The sequence below is a fragment of the Xenopus laevis genome, chromosome 6S (genome assembly GCF_017654675.1).
Source record: "Xenopus laevis strain J_2021 chromosome 6S, Xenopus_laevis_v10.1, whole genome shotgun sequence".
Lineage (NCBI taxonomy): Eukaryota > Metazoa > Chordata > Amphibia > Anura > Pipidae > Xenopus > Xenopus laevis.
The window spans coordinates 1,905,581-1,932,030 of record NC_054382.1 but is presented as its reverse complement, the minus strand read 5'-3'; the positions used below and the strand labels follow the sequence as shown (position 1 = coordinate 1,932,030).

The 26,450-nt window shown below is 45.1% G+C and overlaps 1 protein-coding gene, 1 long non-coding RNA gene and 2 other non-coding genes across 10 annotated transcripts in view; 3 read left to right on the top strand and 1 right to left on the bottom strand.

Moving 5' to 3' along the window:
- Positions 1-4,946: 4,946 nt before the first annotated feature.
- On the top strand, positions 4,947-11,221 carry LOC121395207. Its single transcript, XR_005962332.1, has 4 exons — positions 4,947-5,335; positions 6,175-6,400; positions 8,393-8,618; positions 9,942-11,221. It is a non-coding gene; the product is annotated as an uncharacterized LOC121395207 (long non-coding RNA).
- On the top strand, positions 6,679-6,940 carry LOC121395301. Its single transcript, XR_005962392.1, has one exon.
- On the top strand, positions 8,894-9,155 carry LOC121395300. The gene has a single exon (XR_005962391.1).
- Positions 11,222-14,574: 3,353 nt separating the features above from the next.
- The window catches only part of LOC108695585 (oocyte zinc finger protein XlCOF20), a 19,784-nt gene continuing 7,908 nt past the window's right edge, over positions 14,575-26,450 (bottom strand). For 2 of the 7 annotated variants that reach the window (XM_041568204.1, XM_041568205.1), the window contains exon 2: positions 14,575-16,081. In XM_041568204.1, coding sequence (XP_041424138.1) covers positions 14,886-15,944 — 1,059 coding nt within the window. In that variant the 5' untranslated portion in view covers positions 15,945-16,081 and the 3' untranslated portion in view covers positions 14,575-14,885. Of the gene's footprint in view, positions 16,082-20,815; positions 21,036-24,713; positions 24,852-25,878; positions 26,088-26,232; positions 26,439-26,450 lie in introns of those variants that run through there. The other 5 variants (XM_041568202.1, XM_041568206.1, XM_041568201.1 and 2 more) reach the window with 5 other exon arrangements.

The window sequence follows — 26,450 nt, the reverse complement described above, 5'->3', positions numbered from 1 at the left end:
CCTGAATCTCCACATGTGTCTGTGCCCTAAATGGGGGTTCAAGGCAAACTGGAGAGCTGCTGAATAAACAGCAGGTGATCCACCGTGCAGGGCTCGATTACTCCTCCCTGCCTTCCTTATAGGAGATAGCCAGGAAGGAGATAGATAGATTGTTGCCCTGTCGTCTTTTCTGCAGAGGAGTTCTGGTAAGTTATTTTTTAATAAAGACTTTTTAATTTAAAAAGTTTAATTTTAAAGTTTAATATGTCTTTGTGTTTTATATCGTGCTACACAAACTTTTTTTTTTTTTTTTTACATTTTTTTATGTTACTAGTCCTTTAAGTAAAAGCTGCTTACAAAATTCCTGGAAAATTTTACAAAAGTGGGTGAATCCTCCATTCCAGTAGCCACTGCAGGTGAATTGGTTCCAAGGCAGGTAGCTGGGATGTTCCAAAAAGAGGGAGAACTTTGGGAAAGCAGGAGCTGCTGTTCTGTGTGGTCTAACTGCCTTGTAATATGGAAAACGTTTTTGTGCATTTTGCTTTGTAAGGGATTGGGGCACCACACAAGTCCCTTGTCCTGGGTTAGTAAAGGAAAGCCTCTGTGTATTAGTTATTGCTGGACAGGCTTAGGTTTTTTTGTTTTTTATTTTTCTCTCTGCAAAAGCCTCAAATAAACTAGCCAAACACCAGTAATGCTCAACTGAACTGTCTGTGTCTCTGTTTTGCAGTGTCTGAAAGTGAACTCAAAGCTCTATTCCCCAGTGAGACCACAGTCCAACTTCCTGAAATCACTACAATATTTTCTCAGGTAAACAGGATTAAAGCAGCACTTACTGTCCAGAGGCCTAAGGGGTTAATTTATAACTCCCCACGCAGTGTGCAAAAATAAAGCAACAATCTGTTTCAGGTGAGCAGAGAGAATGTACCTGGAATTAAGTGTTGCCTGTATTAGTAACTGCTCAATTCTACTAAGTGATACACCCCTTACCTTGTGCCCCCCCCCCCGGGTTCTAACAAGCATTTTCCTGTTGGATCGACGCCCGGCGACAAGTTGGAGGGTCACACATATCAAAATAAAATTGGACTGAATGAAAAGTCGCAGGTAACAACTACACGGTCTGGTGTAGATGCAGCTTACTGCGTCCACGCGTCGGGTGTAATGTAGTTCTTACCTGCGACTTTTCATTCAGTCCAATTAGAATTTTGTCTCCTGCATTTTTCGTCGGGTGTCGATCCAATGAAAAACGCCCATGGAGTTCTACCGTCACACCCCAATTGCATGTTCTACTAAAGGCCGTGTCACTGTATGAGCCCTTATGTGGCTGCAGGGGTGTAAGTAACTACAGAGGAAGCAGACCCTGTGGTTGTAAGGGTATAGGGGGCCCTAATTAATGAGCAATTCCCAATATATCTGGTTGGAGTAGTTCAATGTACCAATGTTATGGAGCCCAGTAACATCTAGTCAGGCCTCTGTGTGGCTTCTTCATTGTCTGGTTTGCGGCTGCAGTTATGGGGTTGAGGTGTGGGACAGGACATCTTATGTCTGAGAGAATGGGGGAGAGATGTGAGATCGTATCATATGATGTATCTGGATCCCTGCTGGGAACACTTGGCTAAGGATTGTGGGAACAGGTCCTACCAATCTAGTATTGTAGCCTCTCATCTACTTGCAGCACATTGGGACATTCTCAGTACTGAACTACAACTCAAGGAGTGCGACTCTCTCACTCAGCATAACCCAACTGCTTATTTCCCTTCCCTCCAACTTAACCAATCGTCACCCATCCTCCCATGCTTGTACAGGGAGCCTTAAAGGAGAAGGAAACCCTCTAGGAGCAAAGATCGCTCCCCCCTCCCTTGTGTTGCCCCACCTCCATCCTCCCCCTGGCCTACCTGTCCCCCGGTTAAATGCCCCTAACTTGTTACTCACCCCTCTGCGCAGGTCCTGTCCACGGAGTTCACAGGCGCCATCTTCTCCCAAGCGGTCTTCTTCCTGCTTTGACCAGCGTTTTTGGCGCATGTGCAGTATGAGCATTTACCGGTATGGATCTACTGCGCATGTGCCGAAAGTCACAAAGTTTTCGTGACTTTCGGTGCATGCGCAGTAGATCCGTACTGGTAGATGCTCCTACTGCGCATGCGCCAGAAGATGCAGATTAATCCAGGAAGAAGACCGCTCGGGAGAAGATGGCGCCTGTGAACTCCGTGGACAGGACCTGCGCAGAGGGGTGAGTAACAAGTTAGGGGCATTCGCCTGGGGGGACAGGTAGGCCAGGGGGGAGGACGGAGGGGGGGACAACACAGGGGAGGGATTTTTAAGCCTAGGGGGTTTCCTTCTCCTTTAAAGGAGACATATTGTGTGAAAAACAAGAATGTTCCAGTTCATTTATAAATATAAAATAATCTGCCTCCAAACACTCAATCTGACTGCAGTGCAATGTGCAGTACTTGCCCAATCAAGTAGCTTGTGAATGACATCATCATTGTGCACCCTGCAACTTTATTGGTCATGAGCTCACCCCAAGACCAGCAGGGTCTCTGGCCTCTACCTGCTGAAGCTCCAGGACCTGGTATTCCTACCTGAGTTCTGTGAGGGTCCAATTTGGACCATGGCCATTCGTTGCCGCACATCACGGTCAGCTGCAAAGCAAAGCCTTTGAGCACATGCGCAGTAAGTGGATCCTTACTCCTTGTCCCTCTTTTTACTTCCAAAATGTTGGGAGGTATGCTTTATGTAGACTCCTGCAGGGGTCCATTTTTTGGAACCCTTACCCTATTGGACCCGCTACCTGAGCAGCAAGTACCTTATCCACAACCAGGACCTGCTGACCATCAAGAATCAGGAAGTGCTGTCATTGAAAATCGGAAGTGACATCATCGGAAGTAGACGTGATCAGAAAAAAGGAGCAAAAATCCATAATGAGAAGACCCGCATCTATATCCGCACCTGGAACTTCTACCCGCAACCCGCAGGTTTTTGCGGGTAACCCACTGGTACCCGACCCGCTGCAGGACTCTATCTTTATGGGTTCTCCTTAGAGTTGCCACCTTTTAAAAAAATCTTCACCGGCAGGTGGAGGGGACGGGGTTAAAAGGGTGGGTTGTGATGCTAAAGGGGCGGGGCCTTGATGCACTATTGGCTGGGTGGGTCGTGACGTCAAAGGGGGCGGAGTCAAACACACGCATTTGGCAAGAAGCCCAGGAAAAAAAGGTTCGTTTTGAGCAGGCTGGGGGCAGGCCACGGCCTTTTTTAGGTGTATTACAAATTTACCGGCAGCTACATTGCAATACATTACATTGTAATACCGGCCCCGGCTAAATACTGGCCGTGTGGCAACATTAGTTCTTCTGCAACATGAAATACTGTGTAACTAAGTGCTGTGTAAGTGCACAAACTACATGTATGTAAACTACTGCTGTATATGAACGCTGTGTCTTCATCCCACAGTCAGATACATGTAGTTTGTACCTGCAATTTCAGTTCCATCACATTCTGCACGTCCAACACGTTACATGCATGTCATCACATGGCGACGAATTGGACATCAACGTGCCATGGAGTTCAGCCATTAGAAGCGAATGCAGGTGTTTGACCAATCAAGTAAATGGTCTAACTATGCTATCCTTGGGGGAAAACAAGGGGATCCATTTAGGTTCATTCTCTATTAGAGGAAAGTTCATACTCCAAGGAGAGACTTGTGCAGCCGAATTCATTTGCAGACTGCTATGACTTTATTCAATTCACCTGTAACCAGTATCCGTTGGTGAGTAACAGAAGTTGTGCTGTATAAGGGCACAGACAAGTTATCCTTGGCTTCACTGACTGCCTGTAAACCTTAAAGGGATACTGTCATGGGAAAAAAATTTTTTTCAAAATGAATCAGTTAATACTGCTGCTCCAGCAGAATTCTGCACTGAAATCCATTTCTCAAAAGAGCAAACAGATTTTTTTTTTATTTTCAATTTTGAAATCTGACATGGGGCTAGACATATTGTCAATTTCCCAGCTGCCCCAAGTCATGTGACTTGTGCCTGCACTTCAGGAGAGAAATGCTTTCTGGCAGGCTGCTGTTTTTCCTTCTCAATGTAACTGAATGTGTCTCAGTAGGACATGGAATTTTACTATTGAGTGTTGTTCTTAGATCTACCAGGCAGCTGTTATCTTGTGTTAGGGAGCTGCTATCTGGTTACCTTCCCATTGTTCTGTTGTTTGGCTGCTGGGGGGGGAAGGGAGGGGCTGATATCACTCCAACTTGCAGTACAGCAGTAAAGAGTGACTGAAGTTTATCAGAGCACAAGTCACATGACTTGCCCGAGGGTGAAGGGGTGGCAGGAATATCAAGGCTTGAAAGCCATTATATAAGGTTTAACCTAGCATATGGCTAATTAATGGAGATCAATCGTGACTTACCAGCATTTCTATGCCAAGTCCTGTAGGCTGGCTGGTTACCAATTGACATCCTAATATTCACTCTACGCTGTGCACTTGTTGCCTAATTGGATCTGGGTTCTCTGTCTCCCTGTTCCTAACTGTATTTTAAATGCTCTTCTGGACCTACGTTTTTTTAATTTTTTTATTAAAAGTTAAGTTTTAATTAATTTGTTCCTTGAGTCATCGGATTCTATGATGGGGTGGTGCAACTTTAAGGGTTAATCTCTCTTTTTTCTTTTTGTATTACTATTTATCCCTATAACCCTGCACACCATCTATCTGTTTCTCTCAAATTTAGGGGTGGTGCTCCTTTACTCAGCTCTGCTTACATTACAATTTTTGCGTAGAAAAAGTCAGGAGGCGGCGCTTGGAGCAGATTATGTTCGTTTACTTGTCAGTTATACCCACGTGATGCGCGTGACTGAGGGAGCGCTACTATTGGAGGAATTCCCTGCTGCGCTGTGTGAGGCCCGTATGGCCCGTATTTTTCAGTCACTTCCTGCTCTAATCACGCCCCTTTCGTATTTACTGGTTGTTGCCTTCGGCGCATGCCGGAAACGCGTATTGTAGGGGGTGGAGTCAGAGCTGTTGGCGCGCACAGTGAAATGGAGCTGCTGGGAGTAGTGAGTGTTGGCGTGTGTACGGGGCAGATATAGGGAGATGTACGTGAGGGCGGAGCAGTCACTAATTCTTCAGCGCCTCAACTCTGAGGAACCGAGTGTGGGAATGAGGCGCAGCTGTGACCAGGGGCAGACTCACAATGATTGCGCTCCGCTACTGTCCCACATTCCCCTTCATTGTACAATTCCCACGCTGCTCACTCGTGGGTCACATTGTGTAACTCACATCTACTTCCGGGTTGTGACCCGCGCCGGCTCCTGTAGCGGGACTGTCACGTGTCCCATTGGTGCGTCTGTGTCACGTGAGTATTTGCGCCGTGTGGGGAAACCTGGGAGAGAATGGAGGAGTTCAGTCGGGAGGTGCAATAACAATTGATGTATTACGGCGATTTGTGTATAAGTAGAGGTGCTGGGAGTTGCAGTGGAGACGCTGCTCTGGGAGTTTCTTACAAGTCCATTGTGCAAAAGTGTCATTTAGGTGTATGGGGAGTTGTAGTGTTGGATTGTGTAGTAGTAGAGGGAAGCTGCTGGGAGTTGTCCCTGGTAGAAGCTGCTGGGAGTTGTCCCTGGTAGAAGCTGGTAGAAATACAGGAAGAAGAAACTGTACGGGCTGTGCATGAGAAGGTGCTGGGAGTACAGGTGCTGCAGGGAGTGGGTTACTCATGTGGGGGGGTCCCAGTGCTTAATGAAATGTGAGGGATGTGGTGCCGGGAGTTGTACAGATCAGTCACATTTACCTAATGTGTTTTTTGTGCCAGGAATGAAACCTATAGATTTAACCCATTGTGCTGCTGTGGAATCTTGACTTAATGGGGGGGGGGATATTCCCTAAATGTCTCACATCATCAATTCTACATCAACAGCAGCAGCTCTGGGCTTTGAAGCTACTCCCCCCCCCCCAGTAGGAACCAGTGGCTCGTGCAATGTGATTGGCCCGGGAGCCATGTGACCGGCCCAGCAGGGTCTTTATCAGCCGCCCCAGTATTGTCCACACTGTGTGACCCACTGGATAGAGCACCCTTTTATTTTACTGTCAGTGTTTTGTACTAAATGTGATTGGCTGCTGCTGAGACTAAGGGGCGGGCTCATCCAGCTCTGTGATGTATTTATTACATTTTCACTGATTCTATTGGATCTTTAGGTTCCCGGCACACACAGACCCACCGACCTGCAGCAGGACTGAGACTCCCGCCCACTTCATGATCATGTGATACGTCTGACTGAGAAGTGAGCTGCATGCTGATTGGTCAGTTATGGGATTCCCATCTATTCCCAGGGACTGACCCCTGACCGCTCCTGTAGCCGACATGCCCAGAGCGACCCCTGAATGTGGGTCAGATTCATATCAGTGGAGTGTCGGCATGAGTGTGAGTAAAGTACCATGAGTTTATCACTGCCCTGGGCATGGGCTTATTATCAGCCACAACACTAGGGGGGTAATTCAGCTGAGAATTTACCTGGGGTATAAAACTGCTCCTCAGTCATGAGTATAATAAGTGGGTGTGACACTGACAGACCAAGCTGCTTGCACTCTGCCCTCCTACTGGGGGTCCCACTCTGCTTCCTGTGGGCTAGTAATGTCAGGGCTGGGCTAGTTGTGCTGTTCCTTTGCAGTGTCAATGTTACAGGGGACTGGGCTCTAATGGTTCTGCAGTCTGACAGTGTCCCGGGTTGTGAGTACTCGGGTCGGACAGGCGGCAGAGAGAATATTCACTAGAGGGAGCCGAGACTCAGCTGCCCGAGTGCTGGGAGTTGTGCGCTATGTCCCTCTTACACTCACTTCTGTTGCCTCACAGATAATAACCCTCCCCATGTTATTGTCCAATCAGCAACAGGCAGAGCAACGGAGCAGTGTGATATTATTTACTGGATAAAGACTCCTGGTAAACACTGAGACTGCCACACGCCCCGCCCTCCTTTAATCTCTGGCTAATTTTCCCTCAGTCCCACCCCCTCCTCTCATCACTTGCTAATTGCCTGTCAGCCTCACCCCCTCCTCTTATCATTGGCTAATTACCCCTCAGTCTCGCCCCCTCCTCTCATAACTGGGCAATAACCCCTTAGCTCCTCCTTATCACTGGCTAATTATCCCTCAGCCCCACCCATCCTCATCATTGGCTAATTACCTCTCAGCCACGCCCTCCTCTCATCACTGGCTAATTACCCCCTCTCAGGCCAGGGTTGTGTTATACAAAGTAGAAGGGAGGGTGTAATTGGGCTCCAGGGACACAGAGGAATCGGATAATTGGCTGAATACAAATCTAACACTGAGCAGTTTAGGTGGGAAGTTTTGGAGACATTTGGTAGGAGATCAGGCCTCGAATGTGTGAGTCAGTAATAAATCTGTTTGTATCATGGATTCTGCTCATGACTTGGTTTCCTCATTCTCATTACTCACAGATACACTTGCAACTCTGTGGGCTTTGAAGCACCGCAACAATTTTTGTTTGAACTGGAATATGTATAATCTGTACCTGTCTTGGCTCTCTCCTCCTCCTCCTCCAGTCCCCACCCTCTCCTCTAATCATTGCCCCTCCCCTTTGTATTGCCCCTCCCCTATCCCCAGACACCATGCATGAAGTCTATCCCAATGTACTATATAGTGAGTGTATAGAGAATAAGCCCCGTGTACTCCGTGTTTGTACTGAGCAAGTTGCCTCCCAGCAGCACAAGTCTAGAGATACACCTGGGAGAGAGGGGAGGAGGAGCAATAACAATTGATGTATAAGGAAGGTAAATACAGGGATTTGTGTATAAGTAGAGGTGCTGGGAGTTGCAGTGAAGACGCTGCTGTGGGAGTTTCTTACAAGTCCATTGTGCAAAAGTGTCATTCAGGTGTATGGGGAGTTGTAGTGTGGGATTGTGTAGTAGAGGGAAGCTGCTGGGAGTTGTCCCTAGTAGGAGCTGCCGGGAGTTGTCCCTAGTAGGAGCTGCTGGTAGAAATACAGGAAGAAGAAACTGTATGGGCTGTGCATGAGAAGGTGCTGGGAGTACAGGTGCTGCAGGGAGTGGGTTACTCCTGTGGGGGGGGGGGCAGATTACTCATGTGGGGGGGTCCCAGTGCTTAATGAAATGTGAGGGATCTGGTGCCGGGAGTTGTACAGATCAGTCACATTTACCTAATGTGTTTTTTGTGCCAGGAATGAAACCTATAGATTTAACCCATTGTGCTGCTGTGGAATCTAAATGTCTCACATCATCACATCATCAATTCTACACTGATACACTGGATAGAGCACCCTTTTATTTTACTGTCGTTGTTTTGTCCTAAATGTGATTGGCTGCTGAGACTAAGGGGCGGGCTTATCCAGCTCTGTGATGTATTTATTACATTTTCACTGATTCTATTGGATCTTTAGGTTCCCGGCACACACAGGCCCACCGACCTGCAGCAGGACTGAGACTCCCGTCCACTTCATGATCATGTGATACGTCTGACTGAGAAGTGAGCTGCATGCTGATTGGTCAGTTATGGGATTCCCATCTATTCCCAGGGACTGACCCCTGACAGCTCCTGTAGCCGACATGCCCAGAGCGACCCCTGAATGTGGGTCAGATTCATATCAGTGGAGTGTCGGCATGAGTGTGAGTAAAGTACCATGAGTTTATCACTGCCCTGGCCATGGGCTTATCAGCCACAACACTAGGGGGTTAATTCAGCTGAGATTTTACCTGGGGTATAAAACTGCTCCTCAGTCATGAGTATAATAAGTGGGTGTGACACTGACAGACCAAGCTGCTTGCACTCTGCCCTCCTACTGGGGGTCCCACTCTGCTTCCTGTGGGCTAGTAATGTCAGGGCCGGGCTAGTTGTGCTGTTCCTTTGCAGTGTCAATGTTACAGGGGACTGGGCTCTAATGGTTCTGCAGTCTGACAGTGTCCCGGGTTGTGAGTACTCGGGTCGGACAGGCGGCAGAGAGAATATTCACTAGAGGGAGCCGAGACTCAGCTGCCCGAGTGCTGGGAGTTGTGCGCTATGTCCCTCTTACACTCACTTCTGTTGCCTCACAGATAATAACCCTCCCCATGTTATTGTCCAATCAGCAACAGGCAGAGCAACGGAGCAGTGTGATATTATTTACTGGATAAAGACTCCTGGTAAACACTGAGACTGCCACACGCCCCGCCCTCCTTTAATCATTGGCTAATTTTCCCTCAGTCCCCACCCCCTCCTCTCATCACTGGCTAATTATCCCTCAGCTCCTCCTTTCATCACTGGCTAATTACCTCTCAGCTCCACCCCTTCCTCCTTTCATCACTGGCTAATTACCCCTCAGCCCCACACCTTCTCTAATCATTGGTTCAATTCCTCTCAGCCCCACCCTCCTCTCTTTAATTGCTCATTATCCCTCAGCCCTCCTCTCATCACTGGCTAATTACCCCTCAGCCCCACCCCCTCCTCTCATCACTGGCTAATTATCCCTCAGCCCCACCCCCTCCTCTCACCACTGGCTAATTACCTCTCGGCTCCACCCTTCTCTAATCATTGGCTCAATTCCTCTCAGCCCCACCCTCCTCTCTTTAATTGCTCATTACCCCTCAGCTGCCCCCTCCTCATCACTGGCTAATTACCCCTCGTCTCCTCCTCCTAATTATCTACCCTCCCCAAGTCCCTTTTGCATGTTTCTACTAATGCTGTTTCATTAGGCTAATGGCAAAGACATATGGTGCCCGTTCCCTCCTGCATTTGTGCTGAGATTTGGGGGTTTCCTACCATAAAGCGAGTCACTGGGGGGAGGGGGAGCTTCTTTAGCAACACGTATATAATATGCATTGGATTCTATTACTAACTATGTATTTGGCATATTTTCTTTTCTCTGAAGACAAACATGCTGAACTGTGTCTGGGGGTATCATGTGACCCTCGTTTACTCTTATGATTTTAATGACACATTAATGCTAATTTCAGATGAGCTGATTTGCATAAAGATATCCAGACCAACTGCATGTCTGTATTACATGAGCAACACAGCTGAGCTACGGGCCCCTGATCAACTGGCGCGTCTCTGAATGTCCTGCCGTCAGCGCTGGCCGAATTCTGCAACAAGAACTGACAGTTGGACAGAATCCAATGACCACTGAGCCCTGGGGCAGAAAGGCGGTGGCACCCAGACCATGTGTTGCTCCTATACTGACGCCTATAGAATAAAGGGAACCATTACTGAGTGTTCTGATTGTCCCAATGTCCTGCCACTCATGGGCAGGGGGTGTAACTGGTCCACCTGCATCGCTATATAGAATATATGTATAGAATTATGGAATAGAGATATAGAAGATTCGTACATACAACATGTGATTGACATTCTCTCTCCAGTCATGTCATGAGTGAGAGACGGTCCAATCACAGCAGAACCAACTCATTACCTGCTCCATGTGACTTACACTGAATGATTTATATGTCCAGCCCCAGGGGCCCTAGAGCAGCAGTGAAGGGGTCGGTTGTGCAGCTGGAAGGCCAGTCAGGGGACATGTGGGAAGATGACTGTGTCCTATTGGTTCTATCCTGGATGCACAGTGGGGTGTAGGTAACCAATCACAGCTTGTCCTTGTCATTCCACCTGGCTGCTGATTGGCTGATAACTGGCAAGAGACACCAGAACATCAGGGAGAGGGGTGGGTGCTGTCTGGAAGTTTTGTGTGTTAATATTTATTATAATATGACTTAGGATTTTCATCCATCCAGGTCATGGTATATCTAATAGAAGTAATTCAAAAATAAACAAGTGGACTTGCTGAGTAATCAATGAAGACGTTTCACATCCGAGCAGCTTCTTCAGTACAACTGACTGGTGTGGGAAGTTCTCATTCCCTAAAGCTGTTTTATGTCTCTCACTATTAGTCTTTTATTCTCTGTGTCTCTAACTTTCAGTGTGAGGGAGGAGTGTGTGAGATTCATAGGGACCTATAGGAACGTGACTTCATTCAGCCACTAGTACCTTCTTTCCTTGTTGTTAAACCCCATGTAATCATTTCTACTTATTTCACATTCTCAGCTCCTGCCTCACTGTAACATAGTGACATCGATTTATAGACTAGAAATGGATTTCAGTGCAGAATTCTGCTGGAGCAGCTCTATTATTAACTGAGAAAACATGTTTCCCACGACAGTGTCCCTTTAATCAAAAGGCAACTCCCCCAAAAGCCCCTTTTTTGCATAATGAGATAAAATGTAATTCTAGGATATATATAGATAATGTATATCTCAATTCATTCATTTATAGTTATTTGTAAATATAATTGCAATTAAGAGCAGCATTTGTTTGTGCTTTACTGTATTCCAACAGCTACTTCTGTCCTACACTGCCCTTAACATTTCTCTTGTGAATTCTGAACTGATCCTTTGTAGGAAATCCTTTGCTTCATTCTGTACATGTGAAGGGTTTCTCTCCTGTGTGAATTCTCTGGTGAAGTTTGAGATGTTTATTTGTAGAAAATCCTTTGCTTCATTCTGTGCACATGAAGGGTTTCTCTCCTGTGTGAATTCTCTGGTGAAGTTTGAGGTTCTTACTTGTAAAAAATCCTTTCTCCCCTGTGGGATGTAATAGAAGGTTGACATCTGAAGAGAAGACTTTGCCTTAAGGTGGCTATACACTGAGAGATCCGCTCGTTTGGCGATGTCGCCAAACGAGCGGATCTCTCCCCGATATGCCACTAAACTGCGTGGCTATATCGGGGGTAATTCGAACGTTCGGCCGTATGGCCGAACGATCAAATTACGATGTGACAAGCGGCTCCGACGGGTCGGTCGGGTAAAAATCCAACCTTCCCGATCAATATCGTGGCCAGATATCGATCGGGAAGACCCGTCGGAAGCCCCCATACACGGGCAGATAAGCTGTCAAATCGGTCCAAACGACGATATCGGCAGTTTTATCTGCCCGTGTATGGCCACCTTTATTCTTCATAAAGGAAAGGTTTCACTTGATAAATCACCTTCTGATGTCCTGTAAAGGTGCCATACACGGAGATCCACTCGTTTGGCGACTCTCACCTTGAGGTGGGCAATATCTGGCTGATCCAATCATGGGCCCTAGGGCCCAACAATCCGATCCTAACAAATGGTAACGGGCGGTCAGATGGTGGAACCGCATCAACGAACAGATGCGGCCGCGATCCGACTGGATTTTTAGTCCCATCCGATCAAGATCTGGCTGACTTTCGGCCAGATCTCGTTGGGGGAAGCCCGTCGGGGGTGGCCCCATACATGGGCTAATAAGTTGCTGACTTGGTCTGTCTGCAGCTTTTATCTGCTTGTGTATGGCCACCTTAAGACTGTTGGTTGGCTGCTCAGATTCCATTGTGTGAATAAAGTTGCACCTCGGCCTCTTTTGTCTTATGACTTGTTGTAACTGAAGGTGCCCATACGTGGAGAGATCCGCTCGTATGGGCAATATAGGTGGGCAATATCGGGCTGATCCGATCGTGGGACCTAGGGCCTAATGATTGGATCCTAGCGAACGGGCGGTTGGATCGCGGGACGGCATCAATGAACAGATGCGGCCGCAGATTTTTAGTCCCATCCGATCGAGATCTGGCTGACTTTTGGCCAGATCTCGATCGGGGAAGCCCGTCAGGGGCCCCATACACGGGCCAATAAGCTGCTGTCTGTTGGCAGCTTTTATCGGCGGTGTATGGCCACCTTAACAGACAAGAAGATCTGTTGCTATTTGGTTTCTGAGAGACCTGATATCCTATTCCTGAAGATCTTGGTCTCTGCTTTATTGTATGAGCTGAACCTGTAATGGCTCCTTGGCTGGATCTAAGGAATCAGAGGAATCCCTGGAATCTGCTACTTGGAATCTCTGGGTACTTAATGGTGGTCTGGAATATTCTGTATCTCTGCAGAATCAAATCTACACAAACACCATATAAACATGAATTATACAGCGAGACTAACCCACTGTCATAACCCACTGGAGTTGAACCAGAGACCTGGTGTTCCTCAGCCATTTTCATTAGAGCTCTGGTTGAGTCCTATGGCTATTGCGCCGGTAATTGCTGGTAAGAGCGACTTCTTCTGATCCGATGCTCTAAGAGGAATCGCAAGTGGCAAATGAGAGGTGCAAAGTACATCCATCCGACGTCACATGACTGGCATTTCAGGTGCACAGAGGCCCAAACAGGCCAAGAAATAGTGAGTGTCAATTGCAATTTACAGGGGCCCTTCACCAGAACCCACAGATCACCGGTCCGGTCAGACCAACACCCCAACAATCTGGGTCATTAACAGAAACCTAATGAGACTATTCCCCTGTTCTCTCTAAGGGCTCGTATATACGGGCGGTTTTACACTGCGTTACGCTTTATTCCATTCAGCTGCAGGGAAATGCAGGAGTAGACGCACTCAATTATTGTGACGGGGCGGTACTCACACCGACGCATGCGCCAAACCCAGGTGGGACACAACATGTTGCATTTCACCTGTATTCAGCGCTTACATGCGTCTGTTTTTAAAAGGAGTACTGTACTAGGAAAACACCATTCTATACCGCGTGGATAATCCACTGCTACGAACACATAAAACAAATTTAACCTTTACTATTTTGGGGGCAGATTTATTAAAGGACAACAAAAGTGTTGTAATTTTTAAATTGTATTCCTAAATGTCGTTTGTGTGCCCCCCCTCCTGAAACGCCACGTTGTAATTTGCCAAATCACTGTAGTTTAGTTGTACAGGCACTTGACAAAAAAAAAACCACCGCTGCGGAGTTTGCGGCCGCCATCTTGCTGAATCTTGCATCACTTCCTTTGTCTCCCAGTATGCGCCAGACGGGCTGCTTTGGTTTTACTATTGAGGATGGCACCTAAGACTAGACCCAGCTAAACAAAGAAGAAATGCAGAGACCAATGCTGTTGCTATGGCAACCCAACGGTTTTTAGGACTTAGAAAAAGTTCCAACTATTTTTTTTTAGGAACCCCATTGCACTTCGCCTGGTCTGAGGTGGCGAAATCAAGTCTGGCGCATAAGGTAACGTTAATTAATATCCTCGTCTTAGTGAATTTACTTAGTTACATTTGCCAGAGCGAAAATTCGCCAGGCGTTAGGGAGCAAAGTACCACTAGAGTCTTATCTCCTTTGATAGCGCAGTTACGCCAGCGACCGTTAGTAAGTAAATCGGCGAAGTACAGAAATCACGTCACACTGGCGAATTTCCACCCGCGTTAAGTCACTTTGCCCCATAGAGCTTTATTTGTATTTTACCTTTCCTTCAAGGTTTGAATGGTAAATTTGAATTTTGGAAAACTTGTCAAAACTTAAAATTTGAATTTAAAGGAACCAACTCAAATATAAATTTGAATGTGAGATTTATTACACCTCGACCGGTTCTAATTCAAATATTCCTCACCTAAATCCTGCTGAATTCATTTACAGTCCATGACATAGATCCCCTGACCCCCTGTGAAGATGTCGATAGACTTCTTGACCTTCAAGTTTATTTTCGGAGAAAAACTCAAATCAAGTTTCATTAAAACTTGATTCAAGTTTTCTGGACAGTAACATTGGAGTTTTAGATGTTTTTAAAGAAGATAAACGTTCCAGTTTTGAGTACATGCGAATTTATTAGGAGTAAAAAATAAATAAAAAACACATAAATTAGAAATTCTGCTCCTTGATGTCCGGGACTTCCTGGTTTTTGGTCAGGGACGTCCCAACATTTAGGTCTTCTTGAAGGTGCAGGTTGTGTGGGATTTTTTCTCCCCATTCTGTAGAGTTTGCTCCTTTGTGTAACTTCTCCGGTGCTTGAGAAGGAATCTTTCTGAAGACAAAACTTCCGTGCATGGGAAATGTTCCGATACTTTGTGGGTTTTCTGGTGATGGATAAGTTGGACCTCAGAAGATAATTGTATCCCTCATTCTGTACAAGCGAATGGTTTCTCCCCGGTGTGAATTCTACGATGGCGGTTAAGACTGGTCTTATAAGAGAAACTTTTATCACATTCTGCACAAGAAAATGGTTTCTCCCCGGTGTGGACTCTCATGTGTAGGGAAAGGTTGTAATTAGTAGAGAAGTTTTTGCCACATTCAGTACAAGTGAATGGTTTCTCCCCGGTGTGAATTCTGCGATGTCTGGTAAGACTCATCTTACAAGAGAAACCTTTATCACATTCTGCACAAGAAAATGGTTTCTCCCCGGTGTGGACTCTCATGTGTAGGGAAAGGTGGTAATTTGAAGAGAAGCATTTGCCACATTCTGCACACGATTGACTCTCTTCTGCGTGAATTATCGGGTTTAAGTTCAGCTTGAAGCTTTCTCCACATTCTGTGCTGGTCAACGGTTTCTTCCCTGTGCAAATTCTCTGGTGATATTTTAGAGAGGAGGAAACAGAGAAACATCTTCCACAGTCTGCGCACCTGAATGGTTTCTCCCCAGTGTGAACTCGAAGATGTATAAGAAGCACATCGTTTTTGGAGAATCTTTTGCCACATTCTGTGCACACGAATGGTTTCTCCCCAGTGTGAACTCGAAGATGAAGATTAAGTTGCCTTTTTTGTGAGAATCTTTTCCCACATTCTGTGCACGTGAATGGTTTCTCCCCGGTGTGAACTCGCTGATGCATAATAAGAACATTGTTTTTTGAGAATCTTTGGCCACATTCTGTGCACACGAATGGTTTCTCCCCGGTGTGAACTCGAAGATGAAGAATCAGCCCATAGTTTTTCGAGAATCCTTTCCCACATTCTGAGCATATGAATGGTTTCTCCCCAGTGTGGACTCTCTGATGAATAATAAGTTGGCTTTTATGGGAGAATCCTTTCCCACATTCTGTGCATGGGAATGGTTTCTCCTTGACGTGAACTCTCTGATGAATATAAAGATTGTTTCTTTTCGTGTATCTTTTCCCGCATTCTCGACAGTCATAAAACGTTGTCGCTGAGGGAAGTTCCTTGTGGGAGTTTGGAATGATCATTGCGCTAAAGCCGAGTCGGTGCAGATTCTTCTTTCCAATGTGAGGATTTCTTGGGTGTTGGAGAAGTTGCACAATTTACCCACAGAATCAGAATAATTTGCTTCTGGGGCTTCTGCGCCTCTTTATTTCATACAACTCTGTAAAAAAAGGGTAAATAATGTGATTAATAGTAAAAATGTACAGTCAGAAATCAGACAAGAGATTTAGCTTTGTTTTCTGTATTTTAACCATCTTTGTTTCTGCCTTGTGGTTATTAGGGTGATATCATCAAAAAAAATCTTTTTTTTTTTTTCCAAGACAAGTTGCAATTGGTTGTAATTTTTTGTGCTTTTTGAATTGTTGCTCAGCAGTAATTGGGTATTCCAGCAGTGGGTTACTAGGGTCACGTTTGCCATAGAAACACGGCAGTGGTTTGAATGAATAGGAGAGGCACTGAATAGAAAGATAATAAAAAGTAAAAAAAATTAAAAAAAAAATAAAATAATTGTGGACTGATGAATAGGGATGGACGGTTTTTTTTGCCTTGTTTCGCCGAAAAAATGACGCCCATAGACTTGTATGGCATAGTGTCAAAAAAAAAAAAAAAAGTTTTTATATGGGCGTTGGCGACATTTGGTGAAACGAAATGGGTCAAATTGGCCCATCCCTACCGATGAAGCAACCGGGTTTTGGCTGCCGGAGTCAGCGACCCCCGTCTGAAAATACTTAGAAAAATAAAGACATTTTACAACTTTCATTTAACGAATCAACAACAAGAGATAAGTTGATAAGAACTGGGTATTTTATAACATAGAAGATATTACTTTGTGAAAAACTTTTTGACTTTTTAAAAATTTGTTACATACAGAACATGAAATGGACAGTTGAGAAGTGAAACATTCGAATAAGGATAAACAGGAATAAGGTGCAGGATTTAAAGAGATGTCCCAGCAGGTTAAATAGAACAAAATCACTTTAATTATTAGAAAACCTGGAGCAGGGCAAGTGCTACTCAACCTTCTTATGAGATTAAAGGCCAACTAGAACTATAGTGGGGTGGCAGTTAGTCCATGAGATTAAAGGCCAACTAGAACTATAGTGGGGTGGCAGTTAGTCCATGAGATTAAAGGCCAACTAGAACTATAGTGGGGTGGCAGTTAGTCCATGAGATTAAAGGCCAACTAGAACTATAGTGGGGTGGCAGTTAGTCCATGAGATTAAAGGCCAACTAGAACTATAGTGGGGTGGCAGTTAGTCCATGAGATTAAAGGCCAACTAGAACTATAGTGGGGTGGCAGTTAGTCCATGAGATTAAAGGCCAACTAGAACTATAGTGGGGTGGCAGTTAGTCCATGAGATTAAAGGCCAACTAGAACTATAGTGGGGTGGCAGTTAGTCCAGTGCATTTAGATGTTGGAAACAAACATTTTAATGAACTAAATTGGGACACAATGAGCCAGTGAGTAAAGTAATGATCTGCTACTACTGATCCCTCACCCTTATCAGTGTATCGTTACTATCGATGTAATAAATCCACCATTCGGCCTTTTTCAGGAAGATTCGGCTAAATCCTTCTGCCCAGCTGAACCCGAATCCTAATTAGCATATGTAAATTAGGGGTGAGGAGAGAAATCTTGTGACTGTCACAAAACAAGGAAGTAAAAAGTTTTACCCTTCCCACCGTTAATTATGCAAATTAGGATTTGGTTCAGTATCTTTCACGGAGGATTCGGCCAAATCCAAAATAGTGGAACAGGGGTGGCCAGACTTTGTTACCCCGGGATCTACTCTCGACGCCTGGTCCCTATAAGGAGATTTACCTTGATATAAATAGTGGGCGTCTGCCGTACGGCACATCCCAACGCCATAAAATGGTTATAATAATAAAAAAAAAAAATAATTTAAAGATGAGGAATCTCTTTTAAAATCAATGAGGATAATGATGGAATCTGCATTGTAATTACTCTCTCTCCAGGGGGCAAATTCACTAAGCGCAGAACGCTAGCGTCAATTCGCTAGCGTTTGTCATTTTCGTTACTGCGCAAATTCACTAACGAACGCTGGCGTAGTTTCGCTAGTGTTACTTCGCACCCTTACGCCTGGCGAATTTTCACTAGTGACGTAACTACGCAAATTCACTAACGCGCGCAGTATACTGAACGCTACCTTTTACGCCAGACTTCCTTCGCCACCTCAGACCAGGCGAAGCGCAATAGAGTAGATAGGGATTGCTTCAAAAAAAGTCAAAATTTTTTCTAAGTCCCAAAAAACACTGGCGTGTTTTCTATATTATGGGTGATAGGCCGAAAAAAATTTTTTAGGGCTCCCCTCCTTCCCCCCTACATTTCCTGACTCATGGCAACTTAACTATACAGTGGGCACATGTGTAGGGCAAAATAAACATTTTATTTGATGATTTGAAGGTTTCCCAGGCTTGTGTAGTGATTCTACGTATTCCTCCATTGAAATTTGAATTTGGCGCCTTATGCAAATTAACCATCGCTAGCGTAACTTCGCTAAGTGAATCAACGCTAGCGCAACTTCACAACCTTACGCTACCACTCAGCGTAACTTCGGATTTTAGTGAATTTGCGGAGCGCTGGCGAAACTACAAATCTTAGTGAATTTGCCCCCAGGGCAGTAACCACTGACTGTTACTATAGTTACTCCAGTTTAACATCCAGACACATTTAATCCACAATTTATCCCAATGTCAGGGCCCCGGATACAACTCAGGGTGAAGAAGTCTAGTCCTGAATGTAAGAGAAGACTCCGGTTATTGTTGCACTTCAACTCGTACAACGTCACAGAGACGCAAAGGCTGGGAGTTGTAGTTCAGCACCGTATAATAATAATAATAATAATAATATAGCTTGGGACAATACTCAGGGGTTTTCATATGTAAAAACTTTGAATTTTGAACTAATTTTTGGGTACTTAGACTGTCGAATAGGCCTAAATTTGACTTCGATTCGAAGTAAAAAAGTTTGAAAATCGAAGTACTGTCTCTTTAAAAAAAGATTGACTGCGACACTTTGTACCTTAAACCTGCCCAATTGCTACGTTAGCCTATGGGGACCTCCTAGAACGTTTTTAGAAGTCCAAGTAAAATAATTCGATCGATTAAATCGTTACGATTCAAAGGATTTCATCGTACGATTTTACTTCGACCGAATACGGCCAAATTCGATTAAAAAAAACCCAAAAAACCTTTGACTATGAATATCGAATTTTTACACTTCGAAATTGGACCCTTGATAAATCTGCCCCTCAGTGTCCTGATCTCAAGAGCCAACGGCCCCCCATAGTAACAGGGACACATTGGAAAAGGAAATATAGATCTTTTTTTTAACTATTTCATTCTTATAAAAAAAAAAAAAATGAAACTTGGATGAAGAAATGAAGTGGGACTGAAACGGTGTTCATTAGGAATGGAGAGACAGTCCAGGTGCAATTTTTAAAGAGACAGATTCAGTAAGTACTGGACTTTGTTCGGCACCTGAGGGTAGATTGTGCCTGCCAATTGGACTGCAAGCTCTTGTGGCTCCACAGTGATTGTACCGGCTGTGCTGCTGTTCCTCATGTGTGTGTGCACTGACAGGCAGCATTATGTGCAGGCTCAGCACAGGCGTCAGCATTAAATATATGATCCACCCACAGTCTCAGTAACTGCCGGGCAGACACAGACCTGCTGATCTACAGCTTTCCTCCCGACTGCTTTATTTTTAGAGGGACAGTCCCTCTTTCGACAGCTCAACCCTCATTTGTACTGGAAAGTCCCTATTTTCTCTAAACTGAACAGCCAGAAAAAAAAAACAACATTTCCAACTTAATTTGCTTTTGGCAGAGAGCCCAGAACAGCCACAGCAGCAGATAAGATACATTTGTAACAATTTCTAGATAAGCAAATAAGTAATTGTAACAATATAAGATAACAGGTCCCTTGGGAGAAGACTCACAGCTTAAAGGGCAATTCAGCTTCATTAGCAAAACTGTAATAACTGGAAAGAAAACACAGAAATATGTTCAAACTTTCATAACCTGCCAAGTTTTGTAAAACAAACATGGTAATTAGGGGGTTGTGGTCACATAAACTGGCTTGGTAAAAAATGTAATTTCTCTTTTTACTTCCAAAATGTTGGCAGGTACTTGTTCCTGCAGGAGCCAAAAATCCCATCACATTGCCCCCAAATAATCGGTTTATCTGAGCAGCAGCCGCCGCAGGGATATTGGCCTCAAACATGAAGCTCTTCCAGCAGCCAAGAGAGAGGTGGGGAGTGAGTCTGACTGCAGTGGGAATCACACACAATAGGAACAATATAACATTGAATACGGTAACTATTTAAGGTCAAGCAAACCAAAAAAATCTCCCCTGAAAATGCACCACCCCGAGACGCCCGAGACGCCCACCTACTGTGACTTCTTCTAGTTCCAGCTCTGCAGCTGGCGGCTCTATATCAGTCACCAATCACCTAATCTTCAGTGTGTTCTCTCCCACCTCCCAATAATCGCTGAAGGACTCGGGCCCACCAAGGCCGGGGACACTGGGTTTTACCTGGTGCCCCAGTAAGTGAGTCTGACCCTGAAATACTCACAACCAGACCCTGAAACAATTGGTTGAATGAGAGCAAGGAGAGTATTTATTCACTTGAGAAAGGGCTGAAACATGTGGTGTACAGTATGGTAGTCAGTGAATAAATAAATACTTTTTCACAGCATTTTGCTTTAAACTGCTCTCCTTGAAGCAATTGTTTAAAGATTTGCCTAAGGGCAAGCGGTGCCTGAATGAGGATTAATACACTTTACACTGGAGATCACCCGCAGAGAGTAAGAACATTCACTTAAACCTTTTAGATCCTGAAATACTCACAAGTAAATCCTGAAATACTCACAAGTAGATCCTGAATGTGCTGCACAAGTCACAGAACTAGAGCAAAGGAGAATCAGAGCAGGTCTCAGACTTCCCTCAGTCACAGGACTCACTGTGTGTTACTGTCTGGGGACTGAGACTCTTTCATAAAACAGCTGAAGGATCTGCTGGAGGCCCTGCTCTTCCGGCTTCCCCTCGTATTATATGTGGAGCTCACACTGACACTCACACACTGACACTCACTGACACTCACACAGCAGAGTCAGCAGCAGCAGAGTCCGCAGAGTCAGCAGTAGAACAGAGAGTGGAAGGGGCGGAGCAATGCTGGGAGACAGGATGGAGGAGGAGCGGTCCTAGAGACCACTGGATGCATTCAAGTTTTTGAGCCAATCAATGCAGTGTATTAAATCCCCTCATGGTCGGACTGGGGGCCCCAGGGCTAGTTTGTAAGATCGTGCCATGAGCACATACACAAATTTGCACAATGATTTTCCAGCACTAGGAACCCAATGTGGATCTGGGCCTACCAGGATTTTCCCCCCAGTATCCTACCGGCCCAGTCCGACCCTACATCCCCCTCCTCTCTGGTTGGTTTTGGTCTGACAGAAACAGGGCCGGACTGGGAGTAAAAAGCAGACTGGGCAACAAAAATGAAAGCAGCCAACATGTAAACACACAATGTTCTTGTACTCCGCTTCACTTATATATATATTGGGTTAAAACGTATATATTGGTGTCCACCTTGTAGGTCTGTTCACCCTCCATGTATGCAGAGAAATATGATCCTCTAAATAACCGATATGCCATAGATACTAGAATTCATCAATTAACTATATAAATCAATCAACGGCTTGAGGTGGGAGATATTGGGTTGATCCAATCGTGGGCCCTAAGTACCCCCCCCCCCCTGCACCCTTGATAATTACACCACTGACAGGGATAGGCAGAGCTAAAATTACAAACTGCTCAATAAAAATAACTCAAAAAACACAAATAAAAACCAATAGCAAATGAATGCATGGTGGTTGCTAGGGTAATGTGAACCCTAGCAACCAGACTGCAGAAATTACAAACTGGAGAGCCACTGAATAAAAAGCTAAATAAGTAAAAAAAAACAATAATAAAAATAAAAACCAATTGCAACTTGTCTCAGAATATCCCTCTGTACATCATAGTAGCAGTTAAGTCAAGTAACATCTATACACTTACCCACAGGCCGTACAGTTGTATCGGCCCAAAAGCCAAACACACACACATAGCACATGATCTGTAGTGGATTTAAGGTACAGAAATCCAAATTATGGAAAGATGGGTTATCTGGAAAACCTCAGGTTCCGAGCATTCTGGATAACAGGTCCCATACAGGCCCGGACTGGCAATCTGTGGGTTCAGGCAAATGCCAGAGGGGCTGCTGGGAGTTGCCATAGAGAGTCAGTATTTAGTGGCTGGTGATGGTTGTGTTGGGCCTCAGTGTAGCTGAAATGTCAGGGCCTATTTTACTTCTCAGTCCAGACCTGGTCCCCTGCCTGTACTAGAGGCTGTAGTCGGACGTAGCTCCAGTGGGCCCGAGTGAGACCACTACACTTTAACTACACAAAACAGACGCAGACAATTTCAGTAGTAAATGGAGTGGCCCTTCGGGCATTTGCCCCAAACAGACAGAGTGTGAGGTTTTATGGATTTCACATAAAATCAATGAGGAGAAAAGCAGGAATATGCAGGAACTACGTATTTATGCAGCAATGCAGAACGACGCACAGATTTGTGCTGAAAATGAGATTCATAGGACAAATGTAATAGAATGTTGTAATTAACACAGTGAAAGTCAAGAGTGTGAGGATCATATGCAGCACCTGCCGGCACCAACGTTTAGGGCCTTTACTCACGGGCGTATGAAGCTGCGCTCACCTGTGTTCCAGTTTTATTGCGTTCAGCCGCAGGAGTAGATGCGCTGAATTCTTTTCAATGAGGCTGTACTCACACAGATGCATGTGAGCCCCAAATGCAACATACTGCATCCCAATCTGCATTTGGCGCTTACATGCATCTGTGTGAGTACAGCCCCATTGAAAAGAATTCAGCGCATCTACTCCTGCGGCTGAACGCAATAAAACCGGAACACAGGTGAGCGCAGCTTCAAACGCCCGTGAGTAAAGGCCCTTAGAGTGAGGGGGGACCACCAAATACTTTGTCTCGTGGTCTTTATCCTGCACAATCTTCCTGATGAGCTGACGGGTTTCTAAACTAATCCTGCTGTTCAGTAACAACTGCATTAAAAATACGTTTCAGAGGTTCATTTTTGCTACATTGGGTCATAAAATGAAACCCCTGTGAAGCTTGTGGACTGGACCGGCGCCGCTGCCTTTATACAACTTTATTTATTTATATTTACTAGGCAATATCTCTAGTATAAAGAAAGGAAAAACACTGGAAAACTGAATTTTTTTTTTTTTTACATTATCAACGCATTTATTCATAGACAAATTAATATTTGATGTGAACTGAAAAAGTTCCAAATTTGCAGAAAACAGCGGTGAAGGTTTCTCCTGGTAACTTTCATCAACTAACTGGAGATCATCTGTTTTATACTGAGCAGGAAAGAGCCTGCCGAGCCATTTATTACTCTCTGGGGCAAATTCACTAACCTCCGAAAACTCGCCAGCGACGACTTCGCTCACAACGCAACACTTCGCCAGGCGTAGATTCGCCAGGACAACACTAATTCACTAAAATCTGAAGTTGCGCCCAGGGTGCCGAATGCTGGTGAAGTTGCGCTAGCATTACTGTACCAATTGAAGCGAAATTGCGCTAGCGTTGGTTAATTTGCATACGGCAGGTAATTAAGTCTATCACCCCGAAAAATAAAAAAACACCAGCATTTTTGGGACTTAGAAAACTAAATTTTGAGAAACTCCTATCTACTCTATTGCACTTCCCCCGGTCTAAGGCGGCAAAGGCAAGTTTGGCGCACGAGGTAACGGTCAGTATAATGCGCATCTTAGTGAATTTGCGTAGTTACGTCCCTTTGCCAGATCGAAAATTTGCCTGGCGTTAGGGAGTGAAGTAGCGCTCGAGTCTCCTTCACTAGCAGAAAGCTCCCCAACCAGTCTGCCGGCCAATGAGAGGGGCAGGAGCTTGACCTTTCCCTGACTAATGGCCAATCATAGGAGGAGGGAGGAACACAAGGCGGCTCAGTGTGAGTGTGAGTGTGAGTGAAGGGAGAAGCAGAGGCAAGAATTGGCTGGAGTGCCGTAGTCTGTTGCATTAAACAACTGAAGTGGCCCATTAGTAGTGGCCCAGCAGTAAATGCAGTGGCCCTTGGGGCATTTGCCCAAACAGTCTGGGCCTTACCAGAGACTTTACTGGGATCTGATGGTAGACCACGATCAATGTATTGAGGAACCCCTGTTATAGAATGAATGATTCAAAGCAACAATTGGTCTTGATTATCTATTTTTTTTATTTATTATTTATATTATTGATAATTTTTATTACTGATCTTTCTATTCAGGCCTCTCCTATTCACATTCCAGTCTCTTATTCAAATCAGTGTGTGGTTGCTAGGGGAATTTGGACCCTAGCGACCAGACGGCTGAAATTACAAACTGAAGAGCTGCTGAATAAAAAGCTAAATAACTGAAAAACCACAAATAATAAGCAATTTCAAATGGTCTCAGAATTTCACTATCTATTTCATACTATAATTCTATTCTGTAAGTTCTAAGAGAGGTTGTGCAAAGTGACTCCAGGTAATGTATGAGAAGTAAATAATTATATATATTCCTGCAGATAATATACACTGATATAATCACTAAAAAGGACAGAACACCAATAACAGTTGTCTAAAATGACACATTTTTAGCATATTGACCCCAGGAAACCCAGTCCCACCAGTAAGTTGGAAACACTGATCTAGTTACCTGTCCTTGGGCAGAGTCTCCTCATTAGCCTGCAGAGCTCCTGTACCCACACGTCTCTTCCCCAAACTAACTCACCTTTTTGGTAAAAAGGTTCCCCCACAATATGTAAAGGGGGGCTGATGAGTTCCTGTTCTCTAACGACCTTCATTAGCATAGTCACATGTTTATCAATGGCTCTTAATTAGCATGGGATAATGAGAGCCTGGAGTGTTAGGGCTCTAAGGGCTCTTACACATGAGCGTTCTGACCTGCGCTCCGTTATTTGGCGTTCAGCCGCAGGGGAGCGCAGGAATAGACGCAAGTCATTATTTGAAATGGGGCTGTACTCACTCAGGCGCGTGTAGGCGCCGAACGCAGGTTCAGACGCAACATGCTGCATTTTTCCTGCGTTCGGTGCCTACACGCGCCTGAGTGAGTACAGCCCCATTTCAAATAATGACTTGCGTCTATTCCTGCGCTCCCCTGCGGCTGAACGCCAAATAACGGAACGCAGGGGAGCGCAGGTCAGAACGCTCATGTGTAAGAGCCCTTACAGATGAGCGTTTGAAGCTGCGCTCCGTTTTTATGCGTTCAGCCGCATGGGAGCGCAGGATTAGACGCATTCAGTTTTTTTCAATGAAGCTGTACTCACACAGGCGCCGAAAGCAACATGCTGCATTTTTCCTGCGTTCGGCGCCTACATGTGCCTGTGTGAGTACAGCCCCACTGAAAAAAAACTGAATGCGTCTACTCCTGTGGTTGAACGCATAAAAACGGTAAGCAGGGGAGCACAGCTTCAAACGCTCGTCTGTAAGAGCCCTTAGGGCTTCATGCGTTCAACCGCAGGTTTCATGCGTTCAACCGCAGGGGAGCGCAGGAGTAGATGCGCTGAATTCTTTCCAATGGGGCTGTACTCACACAGACGCATGTAAGCACCGAACACAGGTTGGGACGCAGCATGTTGCATTTTACCTGCATTCAGGGCTCACATGCGTCTCTGCGAGTACAGCCCCATTGGAAAGAATTCAGCGCATCTACTCCTGCGCTCCCCTGCGGCTGAAACATATAAAATGGCTTTTATTCCAGCCGGCAGCAAACAGGTAGAAAATAAAGGCAGTTTTTCTTTCCAAACAACAAAACTATCTTTCAGCAGCAGGATCAATAACAATAGAGTCAGATTACAGACCTTCCTGCGAGTGTCCGTGTGTGTCCAGGTACATAGGATCATTAACGTCAGGATCCCAGACCCTCTCTGTGTGTCTCTCCCAGTTAGAGAAATGAGCCTGGGGTTTGAGGACTACTAATAAGCCACCTGAGGCTAATGATACCCAGCTGGTCACTCTTAATTAATACAGATAATTACTTCATAGCAGCATAGAAACCAGTGCAATTAGTAATTATCATTAGCTTATATGACAGTTGCACCTCATTTTATGCTTGATGATTTACAATGAACCCGAAGTTCAGTTTCTCAACAACATGTGCAGATACTGATGTTCCTAAGAAAATCCACAATGGTGAACCCCCTCCCTGTACAAACCTATAAAGGCCCCAATCATTACTGTTATAGAGATGCTGAATCTTTAGGCTGATGCAGTTCCTTGTGTAAAATATCCAGGCATGTTCATTTTTAGGGTTCAGTTCTCCTTCATTAGGGCTCTTACACTCGGCTGGTTTTGCCTGCGCTCCCCTGTATTGCGCTTTCTTCAGTTCAGCCGCAGGGGAGCGCAGGAGTAGATGCACTCGATTATTGTGACA